Raw genomic sequence first — 15,291 nt, 5'->3', positions numbered from 1 at the left:
TCTGTGGAAGAAAGCCTGCAAGTAGGTATGAATTCCCTCCCATGTGTTCTCAGCTCCCAAGGATTCTGTATCTTCTTGCTAGTCCAATTTAAGCCTTTAGCAGTTCATTAAAAATTTTAGGGGCACCTGGGTGGCTCAGTCAGTTACGTGTCTGCCTTCGGCTCAGGTCATGATCCCAGAGTTCTGGGATCAAGCACCACGTGGGGCTCCCTGCTCAGCGGGGAGCCTGCTTCTCCCTCTGCCCCTTCCCCCACTCATGCTCGCTTGTGCTCTCTCTCAAATGAATGGATAAAATCTTTAGGGAAAAAAAAAATTTGTTTTAACTGAATTCTTCTGAGTGGTGTTCATTTTGTCTGTCCCACGTAAACAAGTACTTGCATCCCATCTTTTCTTGGAGGTGCCTGTCTTTCCTTAGATTTCAGGGTAGGTGGTTGTCCTACAACCTCAGCTCTCTGATGGATTCAAGAAAACTATAAATTTGCAGCTGTTCAGGGTTTATTATTATTGCTGTATGAGTGCAACAATGCTCTGATCAGCTTTCTCCACTTTAAGTGTAAGCCAGAAGTCCCTATCTATCCACTTTTTTGGCTAAAGAACAATGTGATTAATGCAACTAGCTCTGCTCGGCTTATGTGAGAGAAAATAGCTTCAGGTCAAACTTCTAAGTCAGCAATAAAAACATCACTCTAATTCCAAGAAAGCACAAAATATTGGGGTTTTTTAAATATTTATTTGAGAGAGAGAGAGAGAGACATAACGAGCAGGGAGAAGGGGTAGAGGGAGAAGCAGACTCCCCACTGAGCAGGGAGCCCAGAGTGGGACTTGATCCCAGGACCCAGGGATCATGACCTGAGCTGAAGGCAGACACTTAATCGACTGAGCCACTCAGGCACCCACAATATTGAGAGGTGCCTGGGTGGCTCAGTTGGTTAAGCATCCGACTTGATTTCAGCTCAGGTCATGATCTCAAGGTCGTGAGATCCAGCCATGTCAGGTGCTTCGCTCAGTGGGGATTCTGCTGGAGATTCTCTCTCCTTCTCCTCTGCACCCCCTACTCACTCTAAAATAAATAAATCTGGGGCACCTGGGTGGCTCAGTCTGTTAAGTGTCTGCCTTCAGCTCAGGTCATGATCCCAGGGTCCTGGGATAGAGCCCCATGTCGGGTTCCCTGCTCAGCAGGGAGCCTGCTTCTCCCTCTCCTCCCTGCTTGTGCTCTTTCTTGCTATCTCTTTCTCTCTCAAATAAATAAATAAATAAATAAATAAATAAGCAGATCTGGATTTTAAAAAATAAATAAATCTTTAAACATAAAATACCAAACCAGAATTTTATGTCAAATTTACCACAGCTGTTGAAGTATGTCATCCCAAAAAAAAGAATAGTTCAGGCATTTTAACCCATGACATGTTAAATTCTAACTATCAACATGTAAAATTATCTTTATCTAGAATAAATATTACGTGATATAACTGTGTAACAAACTGTATATTTTTTTCTGCATAAGAAAAAAGATAAAGAGAATAAAAGTATATATATGATAAAAACATCTTTTACTCAACTTTCAGTCAATACACTCAGCAGCATTGCAGTTTCAGTTCCTTGAAGGCTGAAACTACTGTGACTTCCTACTTGACATGTCTAGAGTTTACAGACTTCAGGCCTCTTATGACACAATCACAGAGGCAATAATACCTATTAGAATAGTGACAGCAATGGTCTAGAAAGCTAATATGTATATTAACATACCACCAAAAAAATAAATACAATATAAATTTTAATGGCACAATGGAACTGAAAGTACATTAAAACAAAATTTAACTACTTTCTTTGCTAAAAAAGTGTTGCTTGTGCTATTTTCAGAGGAAAATCCCTGAATAAAAAACCTCAATGGGGGAACTTGGGTGGCTCAGTCGATTAAGCATCAGACTCTTGACTTCAGTTGATGATCTCAGTGTCATGAGACCGAGCCCCACATAGGGCTCTGCACTGGGCATGGAACCTGCTTAAAATTCTCTCTCTTAACTTCTGCCCCTCCCCCTCTAAAAAAACTTTTTTAAATGTCTTTGGGGTTTTTTTCGATAAAACATTTCTACATTAATCCCTGTCTTTCCTTAGCTGAGTGCTGTTTCAGTATTTAAATATTACACGTACTATGTAAATGTACCACAGCTGTATAAATACTTAAGATAAACAATGGAAAGCAGGGCCTGATTTATTTTTTTTTTAAAGATTGCATTTATTTATTTGACAGAGAGAGAGCACAAGCAGAGGGAGCAGGACAGGAAGAAGCAGGCTCCCTGCTGCCAGACATTAGGCTCAATCCCAGGACCCTGGGATCATGACGCAAGCCGAAGGCAGATGCCTAACCGACTGAGCCACCCAGGCAAACAGGGCCTAATTTTAAAGTCAAGATCTCACAGAATCCCAAATTTAATTTTAATGTATGCAACGACAAAAAATGTACAGTTGACAGAGGTACAAAGAAAAATCATCTGTTTTTCTCTAATTTTATAAAGTCATTGCAAGAAAATACAAATTCAAGATAACCCTTATTTTCTACGAGGCTGGCAAAGTTAACTAAAAACATCTAGTACTGGTAAGGGTAAAGAATTGGATACCTTTTCATAGACTGCTGTGAAGGTAAATGGGTCCCCAAAAATTGGTGTGAACTTTACAAAAGGCATTACAGGCAATGTGTTGAAGATGTTTTAAATATGCCTTATTTTCTGATCTCGCAATTCTACTTAAAGAAAACTACAATAAGGAAATAATCAGGCAAGTGCACATATATTTATGTGCAAGTATTAAGTATTATTTATAATAGCATATAGCAAAACCAAAACATTTCATTTCTATCTGTGGAGCATCAGAAAAATTGTTTTAAAGTACATCCGAATGGAAAGCCATAAAAAAATAATGAACTAAAACAGCATCAGAGCCCCAGGAAAAGAGCTTCTGGGAGAAGCCCTGTATTCTAAGGATAAAGTTGAAATTGTTTAAGTTTCTAGGCAGAAAAGAATGAGTTAGAAAAAATGAAAGAAAAGTCAGGCTGTCATTGGACTTCTCACCAGGAACACCAACAAACATTCTATAACTGCAAAAGATCACTGCAAATGTGGCCTCGGACTGCTATATTGGCTCTGGTTCTTTGCTATCTGACAAAACGCAAGTCTACAGATCACTTAGTCAATAACCAGATAGCTAAAGTAAACGTGAATAAATAAGCAGATAAGATTTAAACACCTAGTATTTTGGTACTATTTGATATTTCCAATTCTTCCAATAATAGCTAATATTACTGTTACTATTACTCTTACTATGTGGCAGGCTCTGTTCCAAGCTCTACACACATTTATTTTTAACTCATTTAATTCTCCTAAGGACCATGAGACAGATACCCTTATTCCTATTTTATAGATGAGAAATCTCAGAAGTATCTTGCCTAAGCTAATAAGGAGCAGAGCTAAGATACAAACCTACAGGTTAACTATTCAAACCATCATCCTGACCACTGCATTTATACTGCCTCTAAATGAGTAAGATCCTGATAAAAGGAAATAAATGCCTTTGTGAAATAAGACATATACCTAAGTTCAACTACTCTGTGTTCACTTACCTATTTGACTTTCTGAATTACTACATATAAGCTCTCTCCTTACTTGTGCTGTATCTCATTTTAGGACATTTGCTTCTATTACAGATAAAATGAAGGGTGAGTCTTCAACGTGACTGAAAGCTTCATCACTCAGTATTTCCTCTTAAGCTAAGACTGCCATCTACTGGACTAACACAAAAATCTCCATCAATACAATAGGACAAAGCATTTTGAGTAAAATACGAACAAAGAGGAAGAAGAAGATAAATGTTAAGATATGCATCAATTTTCAGTGGATCTTCTCTGGAAACACACACAACTTATATCATTTGGAAAAACTCACTTTTTTTAAATTAGTGATTTATGCCGTACTGACAATTTCAACTCCAAGAACAGTGTCCGAACCCTGAAGTTCCTGTGGATCGTGACTTATTCCCCCAGTGTCTACAGCACTATACAAACATCACAATGACAGTATGCAAGAACCACCATCTGTGTTCCCGTGTCAATGTTCCCTCAGCCTTAGGTAAGCTCAAGAACAGAGACCTTACTCACTTTGACATCTCTGTATCACTGAATGTGCTGAATCAAAGAATTCAAGAAAAGAAGTCTGAAGACAACATATCTTAATTAACTGTTGTCTATTTTATAAACACAAACTGTACCTTTAATATAATTCTCAACCCAGACAGTTTTGCTTCCTGGGGAACATTTGGTAATGTCTGGATACATTTTTGGTTGTCACACTGTGGCGGAAGGTATGCTACTGGCATCTAAAGAAGCCAGGGATTCTGCTAAATATCTACAATGCACAGTGACAACCCCAACACCAAAAAAAATTATCCAGCTCCAAATTATCAATACCGCCGTTGTCGAAAAACCTTTCTTCCTCCCAGCCATCTTTCTTAGAAAGTATAGAGATTAATGAAAAACACCAGTTGATAATAAGAATCAAATTCTGTTTACATATATAAAGTACTTTTTATGTTTTTTACACACGATTTTCTAGGAACATACAATGTATAATAGAGAATATAGTATGATTAACCTTTGAAAATCTCAGAAAAACATCACTTTGTATTTTGCAGACCTTCGCCACGCATTCTTTATCACTTAAGGAAAACACTAATTATGGTACATAAGTTGCCACTGCATCACACCTGTATTGGTCCATTTGTAGCCATCACATTCAATGGTGACTCTACAGATAAATGTAGACACTGTGTTATTTATATTCCTTTTATATTCTAATATAAATATGCTTGAATAATTACAAATATTGAAATATATTTGTAAATATAAACCAATTTCCTTTTTTTTTCTCCTTTCTGTTAGGGTATTATACCTTTTTTTTTTTTTTTTTTTAAGGGGGGACAGCAAAGGGAGAGGGAGAGAAAGAATCTTAAGCAGGCTCCACCCCCAGTTCAGAGCTCGATCTCAAAACCCTGAGATCATGACCTGAGCTGAAATCAAGAGTTGGACACCTAACCGACCGAGCCATCCAGGTGCTCCTACTTTTTTTTTTTTTTTTAAGTAAGCTCTGTGCCCAATGTGGGGGCTTGAACTCACCACCCTGGGATCAAGAGTCACATGCTCTACTGACTGAGCCAGCCAGGCATCCCTGTATTATACAAACTTTTAAGAAATTATGTCTCAAAGTAGGTTATATCATCTAGAAATTTTATTTTATTTTTTTTTTTTTAAAGATTTTATTTTTATTTGAGAGAGAGAGAATGAGAGAGAGCGAGTACATGAGAGGGGGGAGGGTCAGAGGGAGAAGCAGACTCCCCGCCGAGCAGGGAGCCCGATGCGGGACTCGATCCAGGGACTCCATGATCATGACCTGAGCCGAAGGCAGTCGCTTAACCAACTGAGCCACCCAGGCGCCCTCATCTAGAAATTTTATTTTACAAGAGCAAAGAAAATATTTGTTCCTCAGGCTCCACTGAATCAGATTTAAGGATTAAAAACAACTGGCCTACGAAAAAAATCAAAGTCTTTACTACAGCCTTTGCCTTTACTACTGTCTGCTTGAACCCCACTTCCCCACAACAGCACCCACATGGGCACCACTCTGGTACTCTGCAAGGCTAGCTCCATCTCATTCTTCCACAGCCGTCTTCTCGGAGTTCACCCCTCCTACTGCTTTACCAGCTTGCACATACTTCATTTGTCTCTTTCCTAGAATTTGATACAATCTGTCATCATGTTTTATTTTTTATATTGTTTACTTTATCCTTTAGAATGCAAACTCCATAAAGGCAGAGACTTGTCTATCTTGTTCATTACTGTATCCCCTGCATTTAGCAAAATAACTGGGGCATATAGTAGGACATCAGTAAATATTTGTTGAATAAGTGAACTCTTGTTGAGTAAGTGAATTCAGGAATACACAATAGATTGTTACCAAAATCCCAGAAAGTGTCAATTAGGAAATAAAAACAAAGAACAAAGTTGATAAAATGATACCTATAGTTTAAGCAAATCAGAGATACAGAGAATCACTCTATATATGAGAACCTCCCAAAATTATACTTTCCAAACAAATAATGGGAGAATATATCATGTAATAAAGATAATTAATATAAAATGACACTTCAAAAGTTAAAACCAACTATATGCCAATTACAAAGGAAATATTTAAACAAAAGAAGACAGGGTATACAGTAAAAGAATGGGCAAAAAGGGGCGCCTGGGTGGCTCTGTCGTTAAGTGTCTGCCTTCGGCTCAGGTCATGATCCCAGGGTCCTGGGATCGAGCCCTGCATCGGGCTCCCTGCTCAGCAGGAAGCCTGCTTCTCCCTCTCCTGCTCCCCCTGCTTGTGTTCCGCCTTTCACTGTGTCTCTCTCTGTCAAATAAAAATCTTAGAAAAAAAAAAAAGATATTAAAAAAAAAAAAGAATGGGCAAAAATACATCAGTCCAAAAAAAGGGAAGGGATTAAAAGAATAATATGAGATAAAGCCAGACTTCAAAGAACATTAAATACAACCAAGAGAGATGCTTTACAATGATTATGATACAATCCTTAAACTATGACTGTCAAGAATGTTTATAAACCAAAAATTCTGCAGGAAAACATAACCAGGAAGTAACAGCAAAATTAAAACAAAAAAAAATAATGGCAGATTTTAATGTTTGCTCAGTTACCACTCATATAAAGTAGTCAAAAACTAGTATGTATAAAGGGTGATGTGACAGATATTTTTCTGTTGTATAAAAATACAACAACAAAAGTAAAATAGATAAACCAACGGTTAGCATAACAAGGAAGTAAGGGAGAAAGTCCAAATACAAAAAGTTAGCAATTTAAAAAGGGAAAATTACAGAAAAAAATTAAATTCTGGAGCCATACTCTGCAAAAACTATATGCTATTAAATTTGAAAATCAAAAATGGATGATTTTAGGAAAGCAGAAATTACCAAAATTAATTTATAATGTGGGAAACTTAATGAAAGACATAACCAAAGAAGTAAGAATACTGTGAAAGAAGCAACAAGACAGATACACTCATGGGCGTTTGTGTTCAAATCTTCAAGGAATCGAATATTCTCATAAGGAAAGAATGGGTGGCTCAGTTGGTTGAGCGACTGCCTTCGGCTCAGGTCATGATCCTGGAGTCCCGGGATCGAGTCCCACATCAGGGTCCCTGCTCAGCAGGGAGTCTGCTTCTCCCTCTGACCCTCCTCCCTCTCATGCTCTCTGTCTCTCATTGTCTCTCTCGCAAATAAATAAAATCTTAAAAAAAAAAATTAAAAAAAAAAGAATGGAAAAGGAAGGAAAAGGGTAGGAAGGAAGAGAGGGAAACTGTACTTCTCTTTTGATGTATCCAGCATAACACACACAAACCAAACCCTGAGAAAGTAAAAAAAAAGAAAACTGGATAGTAAAGCAAAAACCCTTAAATACATAGAAAAAGAGTCCAGAAATATATAGTTAAAAAAGGGTTATTCTAGGAGTACAAGGACAGTTAATATTAGGAAATCTAGTAATATACTTCAACACCTATTAAATAAGTCCACAACAACAAAGACTTACTAGATGCAAAAATGATTTGTCAATTTCCCCTCCCAATACCTTCTGATATTATATGGCTATTTCATTAACATAAAAATGTATAATATTTGGGCGCCTGGGTGGCTCAGTTGGTTGAGCGACTGCCTTCGGCTCAGGTCATGGTCCCGGAGTCCTGGGATCGAGTCCCACATCGGGCTCCCGGCTCAGCGGGGAGCCTGCTTCTCCCTCTGACCCTCTCCCCTCTCATGCTGTTTCTCTCCCTCTCTCTCTCAAATAAATAAATTAATTAAATCTTTAAAAAAAAATGTATAATATTTGCTGCAGCATTATTAAGTACTTAAAAAATCCGTTCATCAGGTACACCTACATAATGGAATACTAAACAGCCATATAGCATTATAGAATACCTCTAACAGAGAAAAAGTAAACTAGAAAAATAAACATCAATTTTTTTTTTTTTAAGATTTATTTATTTATTTATTTGAGAGAGCGAGAATGAGAGAGAGAGTACATGAGGGGGGAGGGTCAGAGGGAGAAGCAGGCTCCTCGCTGAGCAGGGAGCCCGATGCGGGACTCGATCCCGGGACTCCGGGATCATGACCTGAGCCGAAGGCAGTCGTTTAACCAACTGAGCCACCCAGGCGCCCCAAACATCAAACAATTTATACAATTTATTTCCAGATATGTGGGATTTTACTAACAAGCATACATGGTTACTTTTATAATCTGAGTGGAAGAAAGTGAAAATCCTCATCTTAGGGCGCCTGGGTGGCTCAGTCGATTAAGCGTCTGACTCTTGGTTTTGGCTCAGGTCATGATCTCAGGGTCTTGAGACTGAGCCCTGCGTCGGGCATGCTCGGCCCAGCGTCTGCTTAAGACTCTTCCTGGGGCACCTGGGTGGCTCAGTCGTTAAGCGTCTGCCTTCAGGATCGAGCCCCGCATCAGGCTCCCTGCTCAGTGGGAAGGAAGCCTGCTTCTCCCTCTCCCACTCCCCCTGCTCGTGTTCCCTCTCTTGCTGTCTCTCTCTCTCTCAAATAAAAATCTTTAAAAAAAAAAAAAAGACTCTCTCTTCCTCTCCTTTTGCCCCCTCTCTCAAATACATCTTTTTCCAAATAAATAAATCTTAAAAAAAAAAAAAAAGGAAAATCCTCATCTTATCCTTATAAGCCAAGTAATAAGGAGATGGGAAGAGTTTAAGCCAACAAAGCCCATATAAAATGGCAAATGAAAACAGGAGTAATATTAAGAAATAGAAATATAGAAAAAGGTACACAAACAGGAAAAAGGTGAGCAAAGTTACAACAGTGATATCCACAGAAAAACTGCACTGGGGACAGAAAATACTAATGACTTGGTATAATGATTACTGTGAGGATTATAGCAGAACAGAAGGTATTCTCTTAAAATTTCTCCAATGAATTATTATCAAGAAATCCTAGAGTTCCACCCTATTCTTACAGAGTTACTGCAACCTCAACATTTGCCCCAATTTGAACATCTACAGATCTGCTGCACTATGCTGCCATCTGCAGAGTGGACTTAATACTAAAAATTCCCTGAGAACATTCAATTATTTTGATTGTTAAAGGTAACAAGAAAAATGGCAGAGAAACTAAAACTAGTGCTATACAGTATTAGAAAGTGAAGGAGAGAGACAGCAGGTGTAATCAGTAACATGATAAGAATAAGTCATAATACTTCAAGTTGAAAAATCAAGAAATAAAAATATAAGCATATTATTTAATACAATAAGGGAACCACCAAAGAATTAAAATAAAACCAGTTAAGTAGTGCCACAAATGAAAGGGACTCAAATTAGCGAAAGGAAAAACATATCTGCTTTTTACTGTAAGATCTTCCTACTTGAACATGTGATACTTATGATGTTTTTTAATACTGCATTTTTTCAAATGGATTAACTATGCCAAAGAATAAAGGAATCAGCTATTTTTTTTAAACCTGTAAGTATCTTAAAGATTAAGTCCACCCCTATGTTTTTTCGAAGGGTCAAGTCAATTTGACAATCATAAAAGTTTCCATAAAAAGCAAAACTGTAAGTAAAGGAGACTCAAGCAATACAAAAATTGCTAAGCCAAACCTTTCTTAAATGAGCATCTATCACTACAATATAAAAAAGAAATTCACTACTCCCTTATTTACACACAGAAGCTTACCTTATTTATTAGAAAGTACAATATACAGAATAACTGGAATACTTTGAAAACAATTTTTTAAAGTAACAAACATTTACTGAGAACCAACTGCATACAAGGTACTATCAATCACAATTTTCCACCAAAATACAACATTCTATTTCCTAAAATAAATCATGGTCATCTAAGTAACTTCAGATTGACTGAACTCCTATCTACAAGCACCACAAGCCTGAGTATCTACAGCCAGATAACATATGAAAGAAAAACTTACATAGTACAAATTACAAAATCATAATCAAGATATGTATGGGCTACTAAAGGGATAAGAATTATATGTCCATTTTTTATACAAAATTATTTCTTCAATAGAATCTCTTTTATTCAATACAATAAACAAGAGTCACTAGGACTCCCAGGCAGTCATAGCAATAGTTTCACTATTTGGAATCTAATATTACTTTGTTACTTTATGTAATTCTATATTGTTAGAATTTTTTGGTATGAGTTTGTATTACTTTTCAAATTTTATAATTAAAATGGCGTTTAGTTCTTTTCTTGCCTTTTTAGTTCAAAATTAATACAATTTACAGTACAATATATTTGTCTAAATGAGAATTTCTACTTGTATAGTAAAGATTTTCCATGACTAAACCCTTGTTTATTTTACCTGACAAATATTGATGAAATATTTTTTTTTAAAGATTTTGTTTGAGAGGCAAAGCCCGCACACAAGCAGGGAGTGGGGGGAGCAGAAGGAGTGGAAGAGAGAGAATCTCAAGAAAACTCTGCACCAAGCGGGGAGCCCAATGCAGGGCTCAATTCCACAACCCTGAGTCCATGACCTGAGCCAAAATCGAGTCAGAAACTCAACCAACTGAGCCACCCAGGTGCCCCTGAAACATTTTTAAACTAAAATTCAAAACATAGGCATCATACGTTTAGTACAAGATTCAATAGAAGCTTAGCATCTGACTCTACAATAGTCAGAAAAAAGTAATCTTGCCTATCCAATCTGATAATCAAAAGACTCACAAGTTATTTAAGAGAATATCAGTCACCAACAAAAGTTTGTTTTTCTCATCCTGCATCAAGCTTTCATATCAAGATATGAAGTAATATTTGTAAAATAACAGAATTAAAGAAATAAACTACTTGGTACAGCTGAGCTATAAGCATAAGATATCATAACCTACTATACTAAGTACAATTAACCTAAAATCTTTCAAATTACATATTTCAAATTGCATTCTGAGAAACAATGTTAGTGGTAAGATTATTAGCTGTGCTCTAAGAGATGATAAAGCTAAAAAGCACTACTATAAAATTTAAGTTATAACTCGATTACAAATATAAATTTTGTCACCTTCTATTTCTAACATATTTGAAAATTAAACAGAAAGGCTCACCTTCATCCACAGAAAACTGACAGCTCTTATCATTGAAGAAAAGAATTTTCTTCTTATCAGGACGATTTACAAATAGTATCTGGTCCCCTAAAGCCTTAAATAATAAAAAAAAAAAAAATTTTTTTTTTTCAGTTAACTCCGAATTACCCCACCCCAAAAGATTTTTTTTTTTTAAAAACAACAAAGGACTCCCATTTCTTTTAACCTTCGGTATAGCATTAGGATCTAAGGCACCTAATTTTAGTTCTTAAGTTTCTTTCATGAGTAGTTCTCACTACTTTTATGGATTGGTATTTCAAGACTTTTATTCTTAGAGATCTTCCAAAGTACAAAATGAAAAGTTACTTATTTTTGAAAAACAAAACCCAATCTATGTTTCAATTATGATTTGGGTCCATTGGAGTCTTTTTATTAATCTAAGAAAAACTGTGGGATCTTAGTGTTCTTACTTTTCCTCTACCTTAAAATATTCTGCCACTTATTTATCATTATTCATCAATTATTTCCAATTGTGCCTTAAAAAGCTACAACAGTAAAAAAAAAAAAGGAAAAAAAAATGAAAGAATGATCAAATCACCTAGAAGTGTGATGCAACAGTGAAATAGCCATCTTTCAATTTTCTTACTGCATTGCCCAAACTGTTGCATCACCTTTCAAGAAGATATAAAAGACCACAGAGTGGTCTCTGTTGTCTTTCAAGCTTTCATTAAATATAGTGGACAATTCAGAATTTATTTCCTGCTCCTCAGAGCAATGACAAGAAAATGCTCATTAATAAATGAGAACAAGAATGCAAAAAGCCTGAGCACACCTCTAGACTCTAATGATGGTGAAATTCATCAGAAATAAAGTCTAAAACTATGAGTCTTTAGACAATAGCTCAGATTAATAATCTCAAGCTTAAGAATTAATGACTGAATGACATATTTCTAAGAACATAAAAAAATGAGGTATTTTCATTCAGTTAGTTATTCAACAGGAAAGAATTCACCATAGAATACAGTGTGATAAGAGCCCTTGCCATTTCACTTTGCTAACATATAATAGTATTCTTTCATCTTTCTGATGCATTTGCCAAAATATACTTGATACAGAAGTTTGCTATGTTAAAATCTTATAAAAATTTCTAATAAAGTTGTTCTTCACCGACCCTTCATTCTTATTTATATAAATTACTCATGACATGAAATACTTTGAAAAATAATAAGACTCCAACGTACCCAAGTGGTAAATAGTAACCATTATATATGTAAAATAAACTATGAGAACTCAAAAAGAGTGCAGAAAGGAATTAAAGAAGACACAAATAAATGAAAAAATATCCATGTTCATGAATTAGAAGACTTAATATTGTTAACATAGCAATACTAAAAGCAATATGCAGATTCAACACAATCCCCATCAAAATTCCAACGGTGCATTTTGAAAAAGTGGAAAAGTCCTGAGAAGAGTCACAAAAGACCCTAGCCAAAACAATCTTAAAAAAAGAATAAAGTTGGAAGTCTGATAATTCCTGATTTCAAAACATATTATAGAAGATTCTGGGGGGGCGCCTGGGTGGCTCAGTCGTTAAGCGTCTGCCTTCGGCTCAGGTCATGATCCCGGGGTCCTGGGATCAAGCCCCACATCAGGCTCCCTGCTCCGCGGGAAGCCTGCCTCTCCCTCTCCCACTCCCCCTGCTTGTGTTCCTGTTCTCGCTGTGTCTCTCTCTGTCAAATGGGTAAATAAAATCTTAAAAAAAAAAAAAAAAGAAGATTCTGGGAAGAAGACAAAGTAGGAAGCACCAGGAACTGGTCTCCCAACCTAGACAACAATTACACTGGCAGCATCAGTCTCATGTAACTATTTTGAAACTCTGGATCATAGCCTTGAAACTTCTAGGGGAAGACCTGGACGATGTTAAAGACATACAAAAACAACTACATAAACAAAGAAAATTAGAGTGATAATGCATGCCCTGGAAAAGACTTAGAAAAGTCCTTAAAAAAATCTTAAGTTTACACCTCCGGCTAGTCCTTAGCACAGACAGCCTACAACAATCCAAAACAAAAAGAATATAAAAAACAGGAAAACCTGGGGAAGGAGGAGAATCCGTTATCCAGAGTTATAGTATTATTAGATTCAAAGGTCTAGTTTTCAACAACAAAAATTACAAAGCATACAAAGAAACAGGAAAGCATGGCCCATCTGAAGGGAAAAAAATCAACAGTCCCTAAAAAAGACCTTTTGGTAAATATACTACACAAAGACTTTAAAACAACTGTCCTAGAGATGATCAAAGAACTAAAGGAAGATGTGAGGAAAGTGAAAACAATATATTAACAAAATGGAAATATTGATAATGAGATAGAAACCTAAATAAAATCACAAAGAAATTCTGGTGCTGAAAGTACAAAAAATGAATGGAAAATTTCACTATAGGGATTCAAAGGCATTTTTCAGTAGGGAGAAGAATCAGTGAACATGAAAATACAAGAATGGAAATTATCAAGTTTAAAGAACTGACAAAAAGGACTGGACCACCTCGGTGGCTCAGTTAGTTAAGCATCTGCCCTTGGCTCAGGTCATGATTGCAGGGTCCTGGGATGGAGCCCCACAGTCAGGTTCCTGCAGGGAGCCTGCTTCTCCCTCTCCCCCCTGCTTGTGCTCTCTCTCGCTCACTCGCTCTGTCAAATAAATAGATAAAATCTTAAAAAAAAAAAAAAAAAAACTGACAAAAAGGATTGAAGGAACAGTGAACAAATCCTAAGAGACCTCTGGGACACCAAAAAGCCGATCAATGTACGAATTGTGGGAGTCCCAGAGGAAGAGAGAGAGAAAGGGGCAGACAGCATATTTCAAAAAATAATGACTGAAAACTTCCCTAAGTTGAGGAAAGATATGAATATAATAAACATCCAAGAAGCTCAATGAACTCCAAAGAATATGAACTCAAAGAGACCCACACTGAGACACATTATAAATAAACTTTCAAAAGACAAAGGGAGTCTTAAAAGCTGCAAGAGAGAAACAAACCAGCGCATACAAGGAAGGGATCCTCAAAAAAACTCTATTTCTCATCAGAAACTTTAGAGGCCAAGAGCACCTGGTGGCTCAGTAAGTCAAGCATCCAACCCTTAGTTTCGCCTCAGGTCATGACTGTGTCAGGCTCTATGCTCAGCGCGAAGTCTGCTTAAGATTCTTTACCCTTGGGGCACACCTGGGTGGCTCAGTCGGTTAAGCGGCTGCTTTCGGCTCAGGTCATGATCCCAGGGTCCTGGGATCGAGCCCCGCATTAGGCTCCCTGCTCAGCAGGGAGTCTGCTTCTCCCTCTCCCTGATGCTCTGCCTGCTTGTGCTATCTCTCTGTCATATAAATAAATATTTTTTGGGGCGCCTGGGTGGCTCAGTCCGTTAAGCGTCTGCCTTCGGCTCAGGTCATGATCCCAGGGTCCTGGGATTGAGCCCCACATCGGGCTCCCTGCTCCGCGGGAAGCCTGCTTCTCCCTCTCCCACTCCCCCTGCTTGTGTTCTCTCTCTCGCTGTCTCTCTCTATCAAATAAATAAATAAAATCTTAAAAAATAAATAAATAAATAAATAAATAAATAAATATTTTTTTAAAAAAGATTCTTTCCCCCTCCATCACCCTCCCCCTCTGCTCTTTCCCCACTTACACTTGCGTGTTCTTTAAATATTTTAAAAATAATTTTTAAAAAGCTGAGGGATTTCATTACCACTAGGATCTACCAGGCAAGAAATGTGCAAGGGAGTCGTGCAAGGTAACATGAAAGAATCAGTAACTCAAAGTTAATATGAAGAGATAAAGATCTCACTGAAGATAAATACTAAATACATGGGCAATTATAAAAGCTAGTATCTCAAATTCCACATATCAGTGAGATCATATAATTGTCTTTCTCTAATTGACTTATTTCGCTTAGCGTAATACCCTCTAGTTCCATCCACATCGTTGCAAATGGCAAGCTTTTTTTTTTTTTTTTTGAGAAACAAGACAGAGGATCATAGGGGAAGAGAGGGGAAAATGAAACAAGACAAAACCAGAGAGGGAGACAAACCATAAGAGACTCTTAATCTCAGGAAACAAACTGAGGGTTGCTGGAGTGGAGGGGGGTGGGAGG

At 37.1% G+C, this 15,291-nt stretch overlaps 1 protein-coding gene across 1 annotated transcript in view; it reads right to left on the bottom strand.

Annotated features, from left to right (window-relative positions):
- The window catches only part of GTF2E2 (general transcription factor IIE subunit 2), a 66,517-nt gene that overhangs the window by 10,054 nt on the left and 41,172 nt on the right, over nt 1-15,291 (bottom strand). The window contains exon 6 of the mRNA XM_032413468.1: nt 11,174-11,267. Coding sequence (XP_032269359.1) covers nt 11,174-11,267 — 94 coding nt within the window. The remainder of the gene's footprint in view (nt 1-11,173; nt 11,268-15,291) is intronic.

This window comes from Phoca vitulina, unplaced genomic scaffold, assembly GCF_004348235.1.
Source record: "Phoca vitulina isolate PV1807 unplaced genomic scaffold, GSC_HSeal_1.0 scaffold15, whole genome shotgun sequence".
Classification (NCBI taxonomy): Eukaryota; Metazoa; Chordata; class Mammalia; order Carnivora; family Phocidae; genus Phoca; species Phoca vitulina.
The sequence above is the reverse complement of the archived record's forward strand: the minus strand, read 5'-3'. Positions and strand labels throughout refer to the sequence as shown.